This window comes from Nasonia vitripennis, chromosome 3 (assembly GCF_009193385.2).
Source record: "Nasonia vitripennis strain AsymCx chromosome 3, Nvit_psr_1.1, whole genome shotgun sequence".
In the NCBI taxonomy this organism is placed as follows: Eukaryota; Metazoa; Arthropoda; class Insecta; order Hymenoptera; family Pteromalidae; genus Nasonia; species Nasonia vitripennis.
In genome coordinates, this window is record NC_045759.1 from 11097930 (window position 1) to 11119714 (window position 21785).

At 42.4% G+C, this 21785-nt stretch overlaps 1 protein-coding gene across 1 annotated transcript in view; it reads right to left on the reverse strand.

Moving 5' to 3' along the window:
* Window positions 1–294: 294 nt before the first annotated feature.
* Window positions 295–21785, reverse strand: part of LOC100119248 (nephrin) — a 116212-nt gene continuing 94721 nt past the window's right edge. Inside the window, exons 5-19 of the mRNA XM_031926454.2 lie at window positions 20138–20326; window positions 17344–17526; window positions 16277–16567; window positions 15901–16197; window positions 15297–15445; window positions 14471–14624; window positions 14090–14392; window positions 13394–13675; window positions 12501–12794; window positions 12244–12422; window positions 11751–12171; window positions 9882–10040; window positions 9521–9648; window positions 8577–8763; window positions 295–6772 (exon numbers count right to left, since the gene is read on the reverse strand). Of these exons, the coding sequence (XP_031782314.1) occupies window positions 6207–6772; window positions 8577–8763; window positions 9521–9648; window positions 9882–10040; window positions 11751–12171; window positions 12244–12422; window positions 12501–12794; window positions 13394–13675; window positions 14090–14392; window positions 14471–14624; window positions 15297–15445; window positions 15901–16197; window positions 16277–16567; window positions 17344–17526; window positions 20138–20326 (3782 nt within the window). The 3' untranslated portion in view covers window positions 295–6206. The remainder of the gene's footprint in view (window positions 6773–8576; window positions 8764–9520; window positions 9649–9881; window positions 10041–11750; window positions 12172–12243; window positions 12423–12500; window positions 12795–13393; window positions 13676–14089; window positions 14393–14470; window positions 14625–15296; window positions 15446–15900; window positions 16198–16276; window positions 16568–17343; window positions 17527–20137; window positions 20327–21785) is intronic.

The window sequence follows — 21785 nt, forward strand, 5'->3', positions numbered from 1 at the left end:
CTTTTAATAGTCGCAATAGAAAAACAATGTACAGAGACAGATTCCGTATTGCTAACCATATATGTGTAAAGTAACGTACAAATCGTCGTGTAATAAAAAAAGTTACAATAAGTAATAATAATTAAAAAAAAAGAAGAAGAAGTTGATTGTAAGTAAACGTACGTGTAAAATAGGTGGCTTATTTAAATGTCTAGCGGCTTAAATGCTTATTTCAGATTCTCTCTTTCCCTTTAACTACTTACAATGATTGAATCATTTAAATATAATAATCATATTACAGATCCGCTCTCTTCATTTTTTTTTGCTCGCGAAGACACAAAAGTGTACGTGTGTGTGTGTGTGTGTGTGTGTGTGTGACGTTTCCTTGTTTATTTTTTTCGTCTTTTCTTCGTTTCCTTTCATTAATTTGAGATTCGCTTAAAAGCTATACGTAATTTTCTTCGTCGTACTTTGGTTTTAAATTAAGGACTAGCGTGTTAAGCTTCACTCTGCCTTCGTGCATTTGTTTCGTAGTTACAGCGTTGACACAATGAAAAATACAAAGAAATTCGTCGTTCCTTACTCTTTTACTCGCTATGTCCGAGCTATAACGAAAATCGTCACACGTTGATACGAAGGACGCGAACAATTCGACTTTGCATCGGCGGTGTAAGAAAAATGCGAAGGTGTTTAGATGTACAATTTATATATTGATCGACATTTCATTTTATCGCGAATAACACAAATCGTCATAATATACAAATTATCGAGTAACAGCTTATTCAAATTAAACAAATAATATTTCTCTTACGGACTATCGTTAAAGATAACGTAACACGTTTTTTTTTTAAATAGTTAAATTATCGTATATAATATTGAAAGAAACATATCGAACTGACAGTGACTTTCCTTTGGAAGGAAAACAAAAAGAATACATCAATTTCTCCGACGTAGCGTAATAATGCAAAGATGACAGGCGAAGCACACAGAGCTGTACTGTACCATTTAGAATCGGAAATGGAATTTAGAATTAGAATGTAAAAATACTATATATATGTACAATAATTAATGTACGATGAATTTTTTGTTAATTATATTATACAAGTTTCTCATCATATCGAAGAGCTTTTTCACCTTCTTTCTCTCATTCTCGTTCATTCTCATTATATCTCTTGCACTTTTTCCCCTCTCCGCGCGGCGTATCATTATGATATCGCACGAGTGTCCTTGAGATTATTACTGTTCCATTCATTTCCTTAGTTTTTTTTTATTCCCTTAATTAAGACGGAGGATTTACACTTTTTTTAAATCTTTGCTTACACGGAATACTTACGGATATAAACGAGCTTGATGATGAAAACGTCTGTCTTTGCGCACATCTCACACGTGATTTTTTTTGTTTTGTTTTGTCTTTTACATTACACATCGAAAAACATTTACTTAATGTATTGGCACATAGGTGGAAGCGTTCGCACGTACCGAACCAACAGGGTTTTTGTGCGGGCAAAAAAGGAATAAGTTTGAGAGATCGGCGAATCATTGTACGAACTACCGAAGATAACACGTTAATCTCTCTTTGTCTGATTATACGGCAGCTTCGTTATAGAAGAGAACATTCTGTTCGAAAAGTTGTCTTTTTCCTTTTTGACCTGTGTATTAGTCTAAAAAAGATTCATACTGCGATCATAAATGGCCAAACTACGTTGTGATATAATCTCATTTTCTCAGCACATGACCTCGTACTTTCAGAGTTTTAACTTTGTTTTAAAATACGGTCATGTTATAGACTTCCATTTTTTTGCCATCAAACGGTGGATATGATTGTGGATACAATTTATGATCGTGTATAATCTTGTGGTGAATACAAATCCTTTCTAGACCAGTGCTGTGATTAAAATTTTACAATCTCTGGTAGTATCAAAACTCAAATCCTCGCGGAAAGGTGTTTCAACAACAGTGTATAAAAACAGCTCGAAAATTGTGGCGAAAAAAAGTGATAAAATTGCTGATATAAAAATCGTACAGTCAGTGCATTGTTTGCGATATACTATTTCGAACAACCGATTGAACAAAGAAAGTGAAGATAATTTTTCTTGTTTGGCTCTGCATTCGGAAACAGACGACAGCGCATTTTCCGTATGTATAGTAGTGCCTTATCATTTTTTTTCGCTTACATTAAGGTTTTTTCTTATTTTTTTCATCGAGTTAACGTGAGAACGAGTTTTGTAACTGGAAAAGGGCTCGGACCGAAAGCCCGATGTTAATGCGATTCGTTATTCGATATATCCACATTATTTTTTATACACAATACACACTTTTAGTAAATTACATAGTTTTTTATTTTTTAATGTTTACTTGCGCGTTCACCTGTGCACTTATACATTCGTTCCCGTCATTTCCATTCGATAATACGCAGTATTAATTATTTCATGTGTTTTCTGTTTATTAAAAAGGACCACCACCATCACCACATACGATGAGTATTTTCGACGAAGAAAAAATCGCGCGAAGATGCAAAGTTTGCGATGAAAACATCGACCCTATATTTTACTTATTACAAAAGCTCTCGATCTTTTCTTATCCTCCACTTTTTTCGTATTTATTGATATATTTAATTCGTAATGCGTGTTTCAATTTTCAATATCTATCTAAGAATCAATTATGTACATTATTTACAAGTTAAAATGATTAATTTTCGTCTCACACGTTCTCACGCTCTTGCACATTCTCTCATAATCTTAATGATTGTATAATTAGGATTGACTATGTCTTAGAATAATCAACAGAATTATTAGTTTTTTTCTTTGCTATCATGTAAAATATCAAATATCGTGCCGTATTATATTAGATAGTATGTACATCTCCAAGGTACTCTTGTGGACGTATATCCGCTCGCTCACTACTCCGTTAATTTTCGTTCCGCCTAGAGAAAACAGATTTCGAATTACAAATGTGTCTGGAGTCGTAAATTTTAGCTATGGCAACTAAATTTTTGGTGCATTCTTTTTAAAAACCTACCTCATATACTCGAACTCAACATTTTCTTTTCAGAAATTCAAAGCGCGACCGTAATAACATTTAAAACTTCGAGTTACAGTCTTTAAAACTCTAGCAGTGTTTCCTTCGCAAAAAGATCGTAGAAAAACTTTTGACGAAGGTTTTAGAACGCAAGAAACTTAGTTGATACAGCCAAAAATTTCAAATCCTTTTATCAACATTTGTTACTACTTATTCTATTATATTTCCTCTCAACGTAACGCACTTTCATTTTCTTTAACATTTTTCTAGCACTTCTAATCAAATACTCTGGAGACCACATAGTCTAAGAAATTGTTGTTTTTCTTTCTTTTCTCTCACGCTTTCAGGTATTGTATTGTTTAAGTTAATAGATGATTCGTTAATTACAAATATAAAACATGTATATGTAAATAGAACCTCTTAATTATGCGCGAACATGTTCTCTAATTGAGCATACGTTTATTTCTCCCGTTTTACTCTACATCTCGTCACTTTGCTTTTTTCACCATAAATCATCAGTCTAAGCCGTGACTCATTGGCTTCGTACACACGTGTAACAGTTGATTTTTTATTTATTTTATCGTTTTTTTTATCTACTTCAACAATACGTGTTCGTTCGTAAGCTTCGTAGGCTTCTACTATTTTTTTCATAACAAATCATCGCAATAATCAATTTAACAGTATGTGCAATATTATGCTCCACAAACTTCCCATTCATAAAACTTTTTTTCGTCAATAATAACCGTAAACGTTTTGCGCGCGACACCAGTAAACCTGATTTTTTTTATTATTATAGTGCACGCGTTTTTCATACACTTTTAACAAATATAAATCAATCACATGTTTTCCAAACAACGAAATCACAGAAATTTTCACATCACGAAACAATTTTTTTCTAAAATCTTGTGACTTCTTAAAAAAATATACTCTTATTAATTTCAGAAGAAACAGAGACGAAAAATCATCAAACTTATCAGGTGTCGCGTGCTCGCGCAGAATAGTAGTTACTCCGCGTATGTACGTATAATTACAATAGGCCAAAAAACGTATTCAAAAGTTGCACGTACTTTTTTCCACATCGCGGAAATACTCTACCGCCACGTTTTTATTGTTTTCACTTTGAAAAATATATATGCAAACTACTTAGGCTTTCCACGTAAAACGAAAAAGAAAGAAAATTGATAACGATGTTACGTCGTCTTTAAACTTGCGACAGTATACACGGTTCTTTATTTCTCCTACTCTCTTTTCTTTTAGTCTTTGATGCCCTATAGCGCGTTTATTTTTCATTGTATAGCCTACGGCGTAGCGCGAGACCCTCATATGATCCATTGAATTACTTCTTTTTATTCTTTTTATACCTGTGTGTAGGAATAAACGTCAACGTTTTTAAGACGTCGTGAACGCGTTGATGTGTATGTCGACATCGTGTTGTTTTGTGCTTACGCTATTTACAAGAACGATCATCGAATGAGAAATAAATGCAAAAATATATGTCTATATATGTATGTATGTATGTGTATAACACTCAGTTGAATAGGTTCGTATATATAAGGATATAATATTAATTCCGTATTGGCGGGTCGTATGTACAAAAGATGATTCGAAACGATTCGCGTGAATTTTGTTCTCGTTTTTTAGTGTTAGTGTATGTACGTGGATCAGAGAATCTGAAACTGAACTCTATACGAACAGAAAAATAAAACAAAAACAGAACAATCGAGCAACTAATGAGACCGTGCATGCTATTGTCTTCTCCATAACGATATATCACTACAGCGAGACACTCACTTTCATGTCTTTCAAATGATTATCCGGCGAACGATTAATTTTCAAAAAGCAGAGTTTCGCACTAATTTGCACTCGCGCCTTTGGATTTCCGTAACGCTTTTCCCGCCTGACTTTATATATCAAAACGACCTACTCGATTTCGTGTACTCGCGCGGACCTTTTCATACGGAAGGCAAACCGACTCTGGACTTTGGATTATTTTTATTTTTATATTAAGAAAAACGTCAGTCGTCGCTAAACGTACTTAAACGCTAACTTTACAATGTGAATATATTGACTTATTCGGAAGCGACACTGAAAAGAGTGACAATCGCCTCGTGGTTTGTTTCATTCATCATTCTCTGTCCGCCCGCTTTTTCCCTCAAGCTGATGAAATAAAAAATAAAGCTCCTCTGAAAACTTGAAGGTTCTACGAATGTAAAACTTTGTAATAAAAGATATTCGATACGTATATACGTCTTCGTATTCCGGTGAATACTCTTTTCGAGAAGAGCTGCACGTTGTACCAAAATCATCGTAGGTCGCGAGCCGGTTTCGATGACTTTAGAGGTATCAGCACTTATCTCGAGACCGCTATAAAAAACTTTGGTTGCACTAAATTTCCAGAGAAGATCCGTCACGAAAAGTAACGATTAAAAACAACGAAGCAAATAATGATCAATAGATGAACAACCGTTCTTATCGTATATTAAAATCCTAAAATATCTCACTTACTCACAATCTCACGGTATTTACACGCAAAAGTTATCGCTCACTGTACAAGCTATCGAAGCTCACCGAATCATTATCGCATAACGGTGTCCATGTTTTTGTTCGTTTATCTTCGAGCACTCGAACGTAAAACCGCGGCGTTGCACTCACAGTTGCTTTTTTCGCATGATTAATGTCGTCTTTGCGGAGAAATCGTCGATCCAGCATCCGTTCGATAGCTGGCAAAATTCACAGGATTGTCCGCTCGCTTATAAATACATCCTTTTATCAAAGAAAGAGCTCTCGTATATATAGAAGAGAAATGCAATGTACAAATTACGTTAAAAACGATCTCAAATTGACGCGATCAGTGCTTGCGGGCAGCTATTATTATCGTATCAAATGGAAAGTTCGTATGCCGATTTCGGTCGAAAAAGTTAGTAAAACTCTTAAAAAACTTACTCGATCGGTAAGCAAGGGACATTTTTTCAGTCGACTTCTAAATTGATAAGACAGATTACGCGGCGGCGGATAATGGCCGTTTGAATTTCGCCAGCTCGATTCAGTAGTATGCTCATCGTGATCTATACGACGACGTCGCCGAAACTATAGAGTCCGGCGGCGGCAGCAGCAGCATCAGTAGTCGTCCATTAGAGCCTGGTGCTGTCCTCGTCGCTGTCGCAGTCGCAGTCGGGCTGCTACATCATCTCAGTGGCATCCCGGCGAGCTCAGACGAGGTGCCCGTCAATATCAGAGTACTGCGGCGTCGATGTGAAAGTTGACAATGGGTGCCCGTGGGAATGTCCGGGGATGGGGGCCGCACGTGCAAATGTAGCTGGCGGGGGGGGTACCGTCGGCGGCAGAGGTGACTTTGTTCCGGCAGTCATAACAGTGACGTCTGGGGGGGGCACAGGCCGCGGCAGGGTCCGCGTCCTGGTCAGCGTGCCCATGCCGGAGCCCAAGCCAAGGCCGCCGCCGAGGCCACCCACGCCCATCAGGAGGCTCGTCCCGTGGCTGCCGAGGCCCACCGCGCTGTTGCCCCCTTGCTGGTGCTGCAGCTGCTGGTTGAGCTGGTGCTGCTGCTGTTGCTGCTGGTGATGGTGGTGGCCGGAGGCAGGACTGAGGGAAGGATAGTAGGCGCCCGGGCCCGGGCCCTCGAGGATCGTCGAGGCTGGGGCCGGGCTCGGGTTCGACTCATATCCCATAAAGCGACCGCTCTCCACCTCCACGCTGTAGAAATTTACGTCGGAGGGTGGAGCAGGGCTCGGATTGCCTATGTAGCTCGACTTCGAAGCTGAAAATCACAAGCGAAATGCGTTATTCGGGGAGGACTTTAACAACTTTGCTCGGAACACTATCAGAAGCAGGACTAGTAGCTTTTTACGCGCAGTTGCTGAATCGAAAAGCCGGTGCGCGCGGATCGTTATTGCGTCTCTGACACAGTTCGGCTGTCACTACTTTCTACGCGCCGACTCCTGTTTTTCTTCACTTTCGATTGAACAAGGAGGTCGAATCGTCGCGCGCGCTAAGACAAGTTTTTCGAAAGCCGTTTCTGTCACGAAAACCGTCGTGATGCAATGATTCCTCAGCAAACCGTAGCTCTAATTAATGACTAGAAATCATCTCTCAACTGCGCGAAAAGCTACGCGAAATTCGATACTTTACCAGAAAGAGATGCATACAGACGATTGTCAATCGATAGATATCGATAGATGCGTTACTCTTCTTATATTGTAGTCCGAATGCCTACAGGCATCTCTTTCCAGGGCACATTATTTTATTACATTTATTTTTATAAACATTAATTATCAGAACTCACAAAAAATTTTCTCATGATAAATGTGAAGTAATGCGTGTCAGGAGTAATGTTTACAAAAACGAACATGCAAAAATTATAGCGAAAAACCTCACAAGCATGGTATATCAGCTCGCGCGTGTGCCTTTCCTCTCTGCCATCTCATAATGATAATAATAATTACTCTTTCCGAGCGTAATCGTATAAACTAACGAAGCGAGAAGCCCTCAATCTTTTTTCTCATGCTCTGCTTACAGCCGTATCTCCTCCAGAAAAAGAAATACGGACAGCGAGAAATGATAATCGGCAGTACGTATCGTAAGTACGTTCTACCTGTGTATAATTGGACTTTCACTCCGATCGAATTCGCTCGTTTATCCTTGATTTGAGAAATCCGACACTTTTTACTTTCAAACTGCATATATGATGGGCGGCGTTACTCTCGATATAATTGAATAGAACCGCGGCACTGGGCATATATGCCACTTAAGGAAACTAATTCAGCGGAACGTCGTTATTTCGCGGCGTATCGAATTATAACAAAGTTCGCTGAACCACTATAATTCCAAGTGATATATCCGAAAAGAAGCGCACTATAAACTATTATTACTCTATGGAAAATAAAAGTATGTGAAATTGAACGAAAAAATCAGACGAATCGCAATCAAGTGAGAAATGAGCGCGCATTGCAAGTGCCGTGGGTTGCAAGGTGAACAGTTGAAAAAACGCGTGATGGTCAATGAAACGCATCAAGTCAATAACAGTTACATTCGGAAGGCAGGGGGGCAGATCTGGCCAGACCATTAGTGAAAAGTGGTAAAAAAACTCAAGTGTGAAAGCCAAACACAGCGATGTGTGACTGCAACTGATATCTCTCTCTCTCTCTCTCTCTCTCTCTCTCTCTCTCTCTCTCTCTCTCTCTCTCTCTCTCTCTCATCTAAAATCATCGCATGTTCATGCCAGATACAGCATATAGCTTGTCGATCTTATATGCATAAAATGAGCATGTCCGCAAGCTTGAATGCGAATGACAGTGCGGGCGGGCGATGAAACTGCATGTGTCTACGGTACATAATGGGTAATATACAATACAATTAATAATATGCAATAGAAAACGGATCTGGCCAGTGATTCGTGAGTAAAGACACCAAGAGCGATATATACGTTAAATCTCGAGAGGTTTTCGGGCACCTAGGCATCAGATTGTCGGTGCGCATAGCAGTGGTAGTATCGGTAGTAGTATCGGTAGTAGTAGTAGTAGTAGTAGTAGTAGTAGCGTTGATGATTTGGATGGGTGACGCACCGGATAGTGTACCACTGGCGGTGGTGCGCTGAGGCGGCGAGTCCATGTTCATCATGCTAGGCAGGTGATTGCTTCGTCGGTTGAGGGTGCCCTGCTGGTGGACCTGCATCTCCAGGCCGCTCTTGCCGTAGTCCGGCAGCGTCGGGTCTATCAGGTAGGTGCTCGCCGCGGTCTTGCGCCCCTCGTCCTGTTCAGGGCAAAACATACATTCGAGGCGTGCTTTTTCTCGGCTCCACAACTTTCTAAGTAGTTGCAAGCTTTCTTTGTCGACTTGCTGGTCGGTTTGATTTTTATTTTGATCGTGTGCAGTACATATGGCATTTTATGCGATGAGGTGTGCGAGCAATATTTCGGTGTGAATGTGGAAGAGAATTTTCGATTTTCGACCGACGGTCGCCTTTGCCATACAAATGCTATGTACATTGCTTTTTTTTCTCAGGTGACTGGTATCATCTCTTGCGTATGATGCCATCGTCTTTTTTCATGCAAGTTAGTAATATATTGAATAAGGTACGTTTGCTTTTTGATTCTTATAGACGTCGTTCGGAAAGATTATCAAAGTTTCAAGAGTAGCAGTAGACGCATGCTTCTTGCGGAATGAAAAAGCAAACGTGATATCGATAATCGATCGGTTCTAATACTAACCCCCGGAGGATATAAGCGTTTGGCTGAAAGAACAGAGTAGAGAAGGACGGAGAGATAGAAATTTCGTTTACGGGATCTACGGGAAATATAAGATTATTAATTGACAGAGTAAAAAATAACGAACCAACGGAAGAAGTATAAGTGTGCGAATCATAAGCAGTCTAATAATCATTGTACAAGAATTTAGAAAGTAAAAATAAAATAAAAATCAAGGGATGAAAATGAAAAGGGTTAACAGAACTCAAACCTACCCTCCGGAGTTACTTGTTACTTAGAACATATTGACTGATCGCACTGACCACGTAATCGTTAGCGTCGAAGTTGACGTCGCTCTTCTCGTCTGACACCGAGCTCAACTCGCCGGTCATCGTGTCGCCGTTCACCGTCGACGGCGCGTACATGTCCGCCGTCTGAGATTTATTTATGCCTGGAAGATAATAAAGCGTTTCGATTAACGGACGTTTTATCGACAGTTCTGCAGCAGCAGCTGTGCAGTAACTTATTCAAAAGTGCCTTCGATTGTTCAGAGAGTTATGTATCGTATAAATACTGATTTTCACGAGTGATAAAAAATGAAAAGGTGGGACAAAAAATGTATCACAATTGAACGAGGGCAGGTGTTCTTCGATAAATTCGTGTTTAAATTGATGCATGACTTACGATCCTTGTTTTTCTTTCTCACGATATACCACAACATGATGAAGACATTAATAATAAAAAAGACGATCGAGGTGGCGGCGATCGTGTAAATGTACTTCATCGGGCTCTCGCCCCGCTCCTTGAGCACGTCGGGCGTGAGATTCTCGGCCGCGTCGGGACCTAGATGCCATTCGCAAACAAAAAGACAAAGAACAGGGTGAATAATTACCAGAGCGTTGGGCCTTCTTTTTCGATACGAAGGCGGTATAGACTATGGGCGTGGCAATGAGGAGACAAGCACAGGCGGATACAGCGATGATAATTACGATGATGTAGGAGGAATTAATCTCGCTGACGATCAATTCGTTGGGCGGTGCCTCACCTGCAACCCAAGCAGAAATGCCCCCGTCACCCAACAACGACTAGTGTGCAGAGATTTGCGCATGCATGCCAGAAGCCGGAGCTTATATCTCACGAGCGAGCGCCGCCGGTTTATCGTAGCTGACGTTTAGCCGGCTCAATGTTTTGCTCTCGCCGTGTTTAAGCGCTTTTACTTAATAAGTCTTTACTTGCTGGATATATATTGCTTGTTTCAACTCTTCGGTATGACTCTTTTTCTCGTTGATAAACTGTTTATCACTTCAAGGCAAATTCGGAAATATTTTCTCTATAGCTTTAGTACAAAGGTATTTCAAATTATAATTGACTCGTTCGCAAATCCAATTTAAGCCTTTCCATTTTCCGGCACAAATTGACAATTAATTAATAAGCACAGCATGTAACTTGAGCCATAAACATTAAAGGAATTTATGTACTGGATGTATTTGTTAAAACGACTGTACACTGATGATGAAATACATTTGAGATAAATGAGGTTTGGACATCTTTAATGGACGATGTATTTAAGCATTGATGAATCGATAATTAATACTTGTATATAAGGTAAAAACCAGCTGCAATTACATATGATTATATACTTCAATATCTGCATCCAATTCCAAACGGTTGATTACCAAATTTTACAAATTATAAATTACTTTCAATAAATTCTACGTCTTCTATTTCTACATGATAAGGTTCCATAGCTATATTACTCTTTTAAAATATATAACATGAAATTGGAAACTATTTAATATCATATTGGACTCAATTATCATATTACATTTTAATTATGAATAATCATTTGGGTATTTAATTTTGAAAGACATTCAACACAGCTATCGATTACAGTTAAAATTGCGAATTCTCTTCATTACGTAATCATCTCTCTTTCTATTTCTCTGTCATGACAATTTAAAATAAAATTCAATGATTATTCATAATTCATTTATCGATTTTTGACTATCGTGTATTAACAAAACCTATATTTATCTTTTGTACATAATTTGATTCAAGTCTTTGGTAAAAATCAGGTACTAATGCAATACATATTACTCAAGTTCGAAAATGTCAATAATTTATTTATGTGCGATATGAAAATGAAACTCCAACCTCTATTGTGTATTATGATATGTTTTGTACGTAATAGGAAATGTATAGTGCTCAACAAAACATACATATTATTGACATTTCAGTACATGTCAATTGACATAAATGCATAACTATTTTTGATAACAATACTAATTTTCTGATTCCAATTTATACAGTATTTGAAAAATGTTTAAAACATTCATAGGCTTTAACGAAAAAAACCTGATTAGCTACAAACTGTGAGGTCTTTGTTAAGAAAAAAAAAACGCCTTTCTCGCCCAGCGAGCATCCACACCAATGTACCCGATTTTTGCCAAAGCGACTGTGAAACCGACGCTTACACCCACTAATCCAAAAAATGCACAAAAAGCCAGTGGCATCGCTTTTACCAGCATTTTAATAATAAAATAATCTACTCACGTAGTGTTTGAACTTTCAGGAGATCTGGCAGGAAGGGGCTCTCGCCCTTGGAGTTCTTGGCTCGGATGCTGAAGACGTAGTAAGTGCCGAGAGCCAGGTGCTCGACCACCGCCCGGTAGTTGCCCGGCGAGACGTCGAGGTAGCGGTAGTTGGCCTCGTCGTCTCGCGCCTCGCGCCAGCGGATCTGATGCGAGGTGGGCAGACCGCCGTCGAAGCCGCGCTTCCATACGAGCGTCACGCTGTCGTGGGTCACGTTCACGGCCTCGAGGTCGGAGGGCTCGTCCGGAGGTGAGGTCACGTCCAGGGCGATGGATTCGGAGGCGTGGCCTACACTGTTATGCGCCTGACACTCGTACTTGCCGTAATCCGACTGGCCCACGTGGTAGACCGTCAGCACCGATTGCGAATACAACTCCGATAGCTGTAGACGATAAAATGTCTTTCATTATATTGTGTAATCTATGTTTTGATCGTTCAGTGTAAAAATACTTGCATTAGTATAGGTTAAGCCGTATTTGTAATCAGTCACGTTTGGCAGTATCGTTTTTCCGTTGAACACCCAAGTGAAGTGTGGTAATGGAGAACCTTTAGCTTTGCAGTAGAGCTGAGCGTTAGCTCCATTATTCACGGCAGCCTTCTTTGTCAGTGGAGAATTTGCCATCTCTGGCTTGACTACAAATAAAACAGTGATATTTTTGAAAAGCTGCTCAAAATGCCATTTTACATAATTTTGTTGAATGTTATGCTTACAATTCGTAATGAATAGGATAGGCTCAGAGGTGACATTGCTGATGCCGTTGTTGATGTTGCATCTGTACTCGCCGACATCCCTCTGATTCGGATGTTTTATCCTCAGGAAGGAGGTTTTATTGGAGTAGTACGTGGAGTACCGGTCACCAAGCTCACCGACGTTCGTGCTTTCCTTGTACCAAGTGATGTACTCACCGCCCATTGGTGAGCCCTCGACTTCACAGAACAACTTCGCTTCGACGCCTTGAGGATAGATCACGCCTGAGGTAGACGTGCGTACTATCGCCGCCGGATCTGTCGCGCAAGTTGGCCAATATGTTAATAAACTATTTCATACTTTAGATGGGACTCGCAGTGCACCGAGAGAGAACATTTTATTTCTTATTTCAAATAGTGATGGAATTAATGTTTCTTTCTCAGAGCAATGTGGTTTTAGTCAGATTATATGAAGCAAAGGAGGTGCAGGTAAAAAAAGTGAATGGTATGAAGCCTAAAATGATATGATATATGATGCACAAATGATTTTAGTGTGATGTTAGTGCCTATGGTTTAAATGAGTTCTACTACAAGAGCATAAAATCAAATCAATCAACTTTGACAAACTTAAAAATACTATTATTTCTTTTTTTTTGTTATAAATGATAAAAATTAAAATTTCAAAGAAAATCTCTCAGAGAAAAGTGGATTTCGGATTTTTCAACAGAAATCGAATAAAAAACAAATAGTATTAATCCATCATCCGCTCGAAACGAAAGTACGAAATCATAGAATAAAACTGGAACAAGAAGTAAGTAAAAACACACACTTGTAAAACAAGAGAACTCAAAATAATGATAATGGGTAGATACCTATAGCGCATAAATTGGGAATCAAGCGTCTAAACTGAGGCTTACATTGAACGGTCAAATTCAACTGATAAAAAGTCGTGCCCTCGTCGTTCATGGCTTCGCAGATATAAGTGCCGGCGTCGTTGCGGTCGAGCCTCGTAATATTCAACGTCGAGCCTCGAGCGAGTATTCGAGTACCTGCGGCACCACTGCTCAACGGCAAGCCATCCCGTGTCCAAGTGTACGTTATGGGTTTGGGATTGGCCCGAGCCTCCACCGAGATCACAAACGGCTCGCTCTCCATGCCCACGAGCTGGTTCGGCTCTAGTGTCTCGAACAACGGTTTATCTGTGGGATACAAAAAATAAAATTATTATCGTTATCCAATGACCTCTACGTATGCAATATCGATTTGAAAGTTTGCAGCATACGGGACGGATTCGAGAACGGATTTAAAAGCTGTAAAAAATGAGGACACTGGGATAGCCGTGTAACGGCGATGGAAAGGCAGATAAAGTTGAATAAATGAGCTGGAAATTATATGGTCTATAAAGTAAGTAGAATGAATCGGATTTAGTCCGACGTTCATAACAGGTATAACTTCTCGCTATTTAATTACTTCAATCCCTCTCTTTATACGTCCCTTCGCAGAGCGTTTACGTACTTCGGTATAACTTTACTACATTCAGTATAACTCGACGGAGGGTATTAGAAAAAATACACTGAAAAGTGATTCGTTAAATTTGAAAACAAGCTACTCACACAAGATGTCAAGGGACGTGGAATCGTGCACGCTGCGATCGATCTCGGGGTTCTTGGCCTGGCAGGTGTATTCTTCGCCGTTCATGTCCTCGTTAAGTTCGAGCTCGAGCTCGACGGAAGAGATGTAACCACCGTATAGACCGTTCTTGGTGCTATTCGTCGTACCGGTGACGGGGCTGCCGGCCTTCCACCAGGACATCTCGGCCGCGGGATTACTGCTCTTCGACTCGCAAATTAATTTGCCAGTTTTTCCTGCTCTGAACTCAGCGGGCTCGGTGCTGATTCTTACCGTCTCCGGCAGGACTATAAATAAAAAATTTTTTTTTAATCATGCATGATCAAGAATTCGAGTGCGAGAATTCGATTTGATTAAATACTCACAGTAGACATTGAGGTTGACGGACTGGATGAGGGGTACCTGCGTTGCAGAGTTGTTCGCTTCGCAACGAATGTTGGCCTTGTTGTCCGTTGCATTAACCAATAAAGCCATCTCGCTGGTCACCGCGTGATCTCGTGGCCTTGTCGTACTCGTTACCTGTTTTTGAGAAAATAGCAAACGTGAGTAACTGGGGGTAACAGCTTTGCCTAAGGGGTTCACGCATCGCACCAGCGTGCGTGAACTCTGACAGCATAGCGAGGAAAAATTTCTCCCAGTAGTAATGTGTGTTCATTCATTTATAGCTCTTTTAAAAATGTGCTCAATCGAATTTTATCTATATTGAGATTTATACGTTGTATAATATTCTAAAAAGTGATAGTAAGTTCATTTAAAGCAATGTATATGATTTGTTAAATTTATTCGATGCATGTGAATCGTAAAAATGTCCAACGTGAAATGGAAATAAATCTTCATAAATGTTCTGTTAATAAAGCAAGTGAGAGATGAGAACGATGGAAATTGAAAAAGCTTGCGCTGTCACCATGTATAAGCGTTGAGAATGTGTGCCACGTGTTCGTAGTATAAAGTATGCAAATGTGCGCAAGAGAAATTTTTCCACGTCTGCTCGCAATTTTTCGCTGAGAGTCGAGCAATTAAAAATTCAAACCAACGATGACAGCTCTTTTTCTCTCAGCGAAAAACAAAAGAGTTCACGGACGCAGAAATGCGATGCCGCGTATTATGATACGTTCATTATGATACATTCTTTTTAACATACGAGTGTGCGTGGAGGGTGCGAAGACAGAAGAAGACAAGCCGATCAATTACCTTTTTACGTACCTGTATGTCGTTCTTAAACCAAGTTATAGTCGCCGGGGGATTACCGGATATTGCGGTGCACGAGAGCTTCAGAACTGTTCCCGCGACGATGTGAGTCCTTGGATCGTAGCCGGAGATTTCTAGCCTCGAGGGCGGATCTGGGATAAAAGGATATTAGCGATTCATTGACTTCTTTCATAATTGAATAGTTATCGTTACAGCGGGCTAAGGGATATTCGCCCTGGCAGCGTGTCTATCTCTCTCTGTATAATTGAACTTCTTTTGCAGAAACAATGAGAAACGCGCGATAAAGTTAACGTTAGTTTCGTAAAAAAGGTACCAGACCGTATAATGATTATTACTGCGCTCGCAATAATTGAGCGCGTAATTAATTCAGCTATTAACGACGAAACGGTAACAATTATAACGAACTTGGAGCATTACATTAAATACAATGGCTTTAATGAAACACGAAGTACATAAGTAACGCTGCGCAAATTATCTTTCACAATGCAACCGCTAATAGAATTACGAAAATGCGGTAATGCTATTGCCGCGGATTTTTTAAATTTCACTCTAAAATACAACGACCCCTGGATCGAGCGAAACTCACAGATGACGTTGATGGTGTGGGTGCCGACAATGGTCTCGGACAGCTTGATGTTTTGCGCGTGACAGACGACGACCGCCCGCTGTGCCACCTTGTTGATGTGAAAGGTGATGTTGGAGGTGGTGATGAAGCCGCCCTGCGCAGCCGGTATGACCTTCGAGGTGCTGTTGATCCTGTGGTTATCGACCACCCACTTGATCTCCGATACGGGGTTCGATATGTCAGTCGTGCAGGTGATCGTCACGCGCTCTTCGGCCCTCGCCTCCGCTGGACCGGTCAGCTCTACGCCCGTCGGCGCGACTGCGAGAGAAGAAAACAACGTTACAAGGGACTGCGGTAAAGACGATGCAGGTACACGTGCCCAAAACGAAATACTTACACAGAACGCTGAGGTCGACGTGGGTGGTCATGGGCGTGACGCTCATGACGTTGGAGACCTTGCACTCGAACCTGGCCTTGTCGTCGCTGGCCTGGGCGATGAAGGCGTGCACGTTCTTGGAGACGTGGCCCTCTGTCGTGTAAACCGAGTGCACAACCTCGCCGTTCCTGTACCAGACGACCTGGGCCGGCGGATTGCCACCGCGAGACTTGCAGGTCAGCTCGACCTGCTGACCTCGACGCAGCGTCTCGCCCTCGACGTAGCCCTCGATGTACGGCGGTCCGGGTTTGTCTGATTGAAAAAAAATAAATTACCTTTCGCTCACTCGGCACGGCTGACTAAACACGGGTCTCCTCTACTCGACGCGATATCGCTTTACTATCTATTAATAAACGGTATGACGAGAAAACTTGGCGAATCCAGCGAAAATACGGAGCGCGCGGAGGAGGAATGATATATAAAAAAGTAAATTCCGATTGATTGGCCCGTCTCGCGGGCTTTATTTTACCGCTGCAAAACTGTACCCGACGACTTGTGTGCACATTCTCCTCTCTCTCTCTCTCTCTCTCTATCTCTCGAGTGCAGAAACTCGGCGCGTCGCGCGAGCTTTTATAGCTTTTCGGCGGTTTTAGTCCGCGGAACGATATACTCCGCTCGACAAGAAAATGTTAATCAGTTGATTCTATATACAGCTCCGCCTCTTTCATATAAAAAGAAATCGACGACGCTCGCGATGCCTCTGCGATTGATGGCTGCCGGCGGAATTGAATAAGTCCCGATGGCGTTCCCGCGCGCATAAAAAATTTTGCAGCTTGGCCGAGGCAGGCCACAATTTCCGGCTCATTTTTTTATCGTCCCAAATCAAAGTCCGCGAGTACAGTAGTGCGCGGAAATTCTTCATGAGCGCTGCGGCCGCAAAAAATCTGAAAAGAATCAACTCGCCCGACCACGATACCATCTCCGATATCCCCGAGCCAATAAATGCTGCCCGGCCAAAGAGTTAAATAATATAGGCTCTCCCTCTCTCTAGAGTCGAAAGTGGAATCGATCGAGCTCCATATACTCACAGAAAACGGATAGCGTGGCACTGGCTCGCATGGGTCTCTCGATGTGTATCGCCGGATGCTTGGCCTCGCAGGTGTAGACCATCTCGTCGTCGTCGGGCGTCGACGTTATGGTGATCGAGCCCTGCGTGTCGTACTTCTCGAGCTTGCCATCCTTGTGGTCCGGTGGCTTCAGCACGTCCTTTTCTGTAAAATTATTCGAATAACGATGAGAATAATGATTTCGTAAATTCGCATCGCCTTATATGTATTTTCCCGAGCGACAACTTTCGCTACGCGCGAAAAAGCAGTTCTGCGCCGCCGGCCACTTAAATCTCAAGCTAAAAGCTCCCCCCAGGCGAGTTGAGCTTTTAGTTTCAGCTCGTTTGCACGTGCGCACGACTGGCTTTTTCTGTCTTTCCTTCATTTTTGAGCGGAGCAGCCCCGTCGCACGGTCTTTTTTAAAGCGCGCTTTTTGCTCCGGCTTTTCTTTTGCGCGGATCGCGCGTCAAGTTGCGGCTTTTTTCCCCGTCGCTTTGCATCCGGGCTTTTTGGAAAACTCTTTGGAGTGTGTGCGATGTGTTGTGGACATTTTGTTTTTATATTTTTTTTCGAGAAAATACATGATTTTCTCAGAAGCAGCTCTCCCACGACTGCCTTGTAAGTTCGCGAGAAAACAGGAAACTTGACGCGGGAAATGTGTTCCAAAAATTTCCTCGGCAAAAAAAAACAATCTCACACCAATATAAGCGCGAGTTTTAGTGCCAGGCGTGCGTGTATAAAAACGGTCCGCACGCGCGCGCGCGCACTTTTCCTCGGGTAACTCTTTATTACTCTTCTCTGGCCGGTTTAAGCCACCGAGCGAAGCTCGCGCGAGATTTCATTTTGTTTAGTCGCGCTCGCACGGCGAGAAGCTACTACGGCGGTTTTTACGGGATTTTTCAGCACCATAGACAATTTAGGAAACCACCGCGTTCTTTTCTCTGCGACAGGCTTTCTCGTCGATAATTGGTTTCACTTATATCAACTACACTCGATCGTGCAAAATGAACGCACTTGAAATTTTAACGCCAATCTCGCCAAAAGCGATATGCCGAAGAAAAAACAAACCAAGCGCTCCAATAAGCAGCCAACGCGGTAAGCCTTTCGCAGGGCGAACAAAAGCTTCTCAGCTCGCGCTTAAAGAAAGTCAACAAAATAAAGCTTGATTCCATTTCAGAAATAGGATCCGAGACGTAAGACGAAGGGAATTACAAGGCGTTAAATGAAAAATTACAGCCGCGCGGAAAAAAGCTCTCGCGCCCAGCGAAAAGATAAACACAAAGGCGGTCGCGGCGGTGGCTGAAATCAGTTTTCCGCGCGTTTCCTCTCTCGTCGAAGAATAAACTGTCCCTCCCCGCCGTCGTCGGACTTCCTCGTAATTTGACTTTACCCAGCACGACGGCAGCAATTTCTCGCAGTTTTAGTGGCCGCGCTGCCGTAAAAGTCGATAGTCGCGCAAGCCCGGTCGAAAAAAAAAGACGCGAGGATCAGAAGCAGCGAGAGAGAGAGGAAAAACACGAAAAACGCGAGCGAGTATAGGCTAGTAAAATCTTACGAGGACTGGAAGGCGATAAGAGAGAGAAAAAAAGGGAACGCATCGTCGAGGGAAAATATTTGCCTGATTCGCGAGGGTATTATAAAACTTTGAGAATACTGCCTTTCCGCCTAAACGACACGCACGCACACGCGCTTCCGGATTTGATCGGAGACGGATCGTAAAAACTTTTTTCAATCGAAGGAATAGCAGAGTCGACAGATAAATATCGAGGCTCGTTCGTCGGCACCGAAAAAAAGGAGGAAGCTTGGGACAAAAAGGACACCGAGCGCGCGCGTGCTTTTTCGCCGCGGGAGGGCGAGCGAGAGAAAGGGGCTCTTGGTCAATTGGTCGGTACATAACGCTGGCGAGCTTCCAACTTTCTAAAATCAACGAGAGCCTCCAGCCGCTGCTTTTCTCCTGCGGTTAACGTCGTTCCTGTCCAGGGGCCCGAGGCTTTTGCATTTTCCGGGCAAATCGCTTCCTGCATGCCCCTTCCTCGCTTTGTCCCTGTCCTCCAGACACTCGTGCTCGAGAGGGCGACGGAGAGAAAATTTTTGAGCTTGGTTTATTTACAAGCTCGCGCGAGTGGTGTTTTTTTCTAAATTAATTTTTTCCGCACAGCCACCGCAATTCGCTTTTGCGAAGCCTCGAACAGGGTGCGCGCGAGGAATTTCAATTTCTAGAGATTAATCACGACATCGCCATCAAAGGACTCGTATACTGCGAACAATGACTTTTTTTAATTACTCCACACGAGGTCCCAACGAATTTCCGCGAAATTCGCGCTCATCGACGACGCAATTACCTCGGAAAGTTGCTCAATACTCGCGTTTACTGCTTCTTGATAAACGCGTTCTCTTTAATGGGTAGTTCGAAGATTTTAATAACATCCGAGACTCGTGATAATAATTAATTAGGTTAAAGGAAGGGCGTGCGTCGGCAATCTCAAAATTATTTGCGTAATTATAATAATTAATGCCGCGTAGTGTATTCGTAAAACAACAAGAAGTTAATTAATTATAGCGATGCTGAGTTGAATCCTGAAGTTAATCAAGCAAAAGCTTTTAGCTAATATTATCCTGGTTGTTTACAAATTCAAAGTTACGTGCAATTTAGCGCCGGCGGACTTATTGTTTACAACAAACGCTTTTCAACTTCAACCCGCCGGGGGTGTATTAACTTTCTCAAAGGGTGAACTATTCGGGCAATTTAATAATAGAGTGCAGTTGTCCTACTGACCATCAGCGATCGGGACGGACGTGATGTGGATGTCTCCGCCCTTGATCTCGACGTTGCCGCGGTACCAGACGATCGTTGCCGCGGGTTTGGCCATCCGCACGATGCATTCCAGCTTCAACGACTTGTTCTGCTCGATCTCGATCTTGGAGTCACGCGAGTGGCTGATGATCTCCACCGACTGGGGCGGCGCTGAAATCATAAAAACAAGAGTTCACAATTAATCGCCTGTGCTTTACACTGCCATATAAGATAAAAGAACGCAACGCAATTTTTAAGGCTCCCGAAACTCCGGGATAAATTTCCCTCGCTGGGCGGGAGAATGTAAAATTTTCAAGAGCTCACAACTAGCCTTACAAGAGTCGAAAGGGAGCCAACTGTAACGAGGAAAAAAGCCCCTCCAGCTTCCTCGCAATTAATTAAAAAGGAAGTAAAAAGACAGTAACGAGGTCAATAAAAGCGCGCTCGCATCGAACAAGCGTTTATTTTATCCCAGTTTAATTAAACGTCCAGCTGCTGCTTCGAGGAAGGATCCAAAAAAGCAAAATTATCCGAGAGACAACAAAATTTTTATACACATCATATATTCCGGGAAAATAAAGCGGAAACTTTTTGACGACTGCTCTACTCGCTTGTGCGCGCGGGAGCGCAGCTCTTTTCCGTGAAAAACGGTGCCGCTTGCGCGCGGGAACTGAACAACTGCGCGCTGTCATAAAATGAATTTATTACACAGAGCGCGAGAGAAAGACAGAATCAAACTAAACTCGGCCGTCCGAGAAAGAGAGCCAGAGGGAGAATTACACGAAAACTCGAATTGGCTTGGCACACACATTTCCAACTTTCGTATACGACTGCGGAGCGCGCGGGATCAGTCTGACGGAAGCGCCGCCGCTAAACTTTTAGCCCATAGACGTGCGAGTGTGTGCGCGCGTGTGTGTGGGTGTACACGCTTGAGAGCGGAAAATAATACCGGCGCGGGTATCCAGTAAAAACGAGACAATTTTCGGATAATTCGCAGCGTGTGTATACCTGCGCGCGTTTTGCTGTTGGAGCTTTACGAGTAGGGCACAGAAGCTCGTAAAACTGCGTCATGTGGAAATGCGCGCGCGGCCTGTTTGTTTGTCCGCTGCGCTGCTGCCGATGTTTGTATACGTGTGTAATGCGGCTCGCGCCTGATTAATTCCACTCGCGACTCGCCGCTTTTTGCGGAACTGATGCTGCTATCTCTCTCTGTGCTCTGATGTGTATTGTCGAGGGATATTTACGCGGCGAGCGACGCGTGTTCACCCCCCCTGTTTTTCGAGAGAAGAAATAAGACGCCGAAATATCCCAACGAAATTTCTTCTTCGTGTGTGTAAGTGTAATCGGTATTTCAGAAGAAAGTTCGAGAGGAAACTTTCCACTCTCGATCCCGCGGCTACTTCTCCGAGCTCTCAGACTATCCGAAATCGGCGGTTCTCCCCTTCCTCATTTTAATCATCATCAGCAGCTGCAGCAGCTTGCGCGACCGCCGTAAAAATCCGCGAAACTTGGCGCGCACGTGCGAGCCATCGCGTAAAAGTGACAAATAGCCGAGAGCCGCGTCCTTTTTCTCTTATTTCTCACTCTCACACATATATAGCTGCAGCCGAAAAGTGCAGCGTGCGCTGCA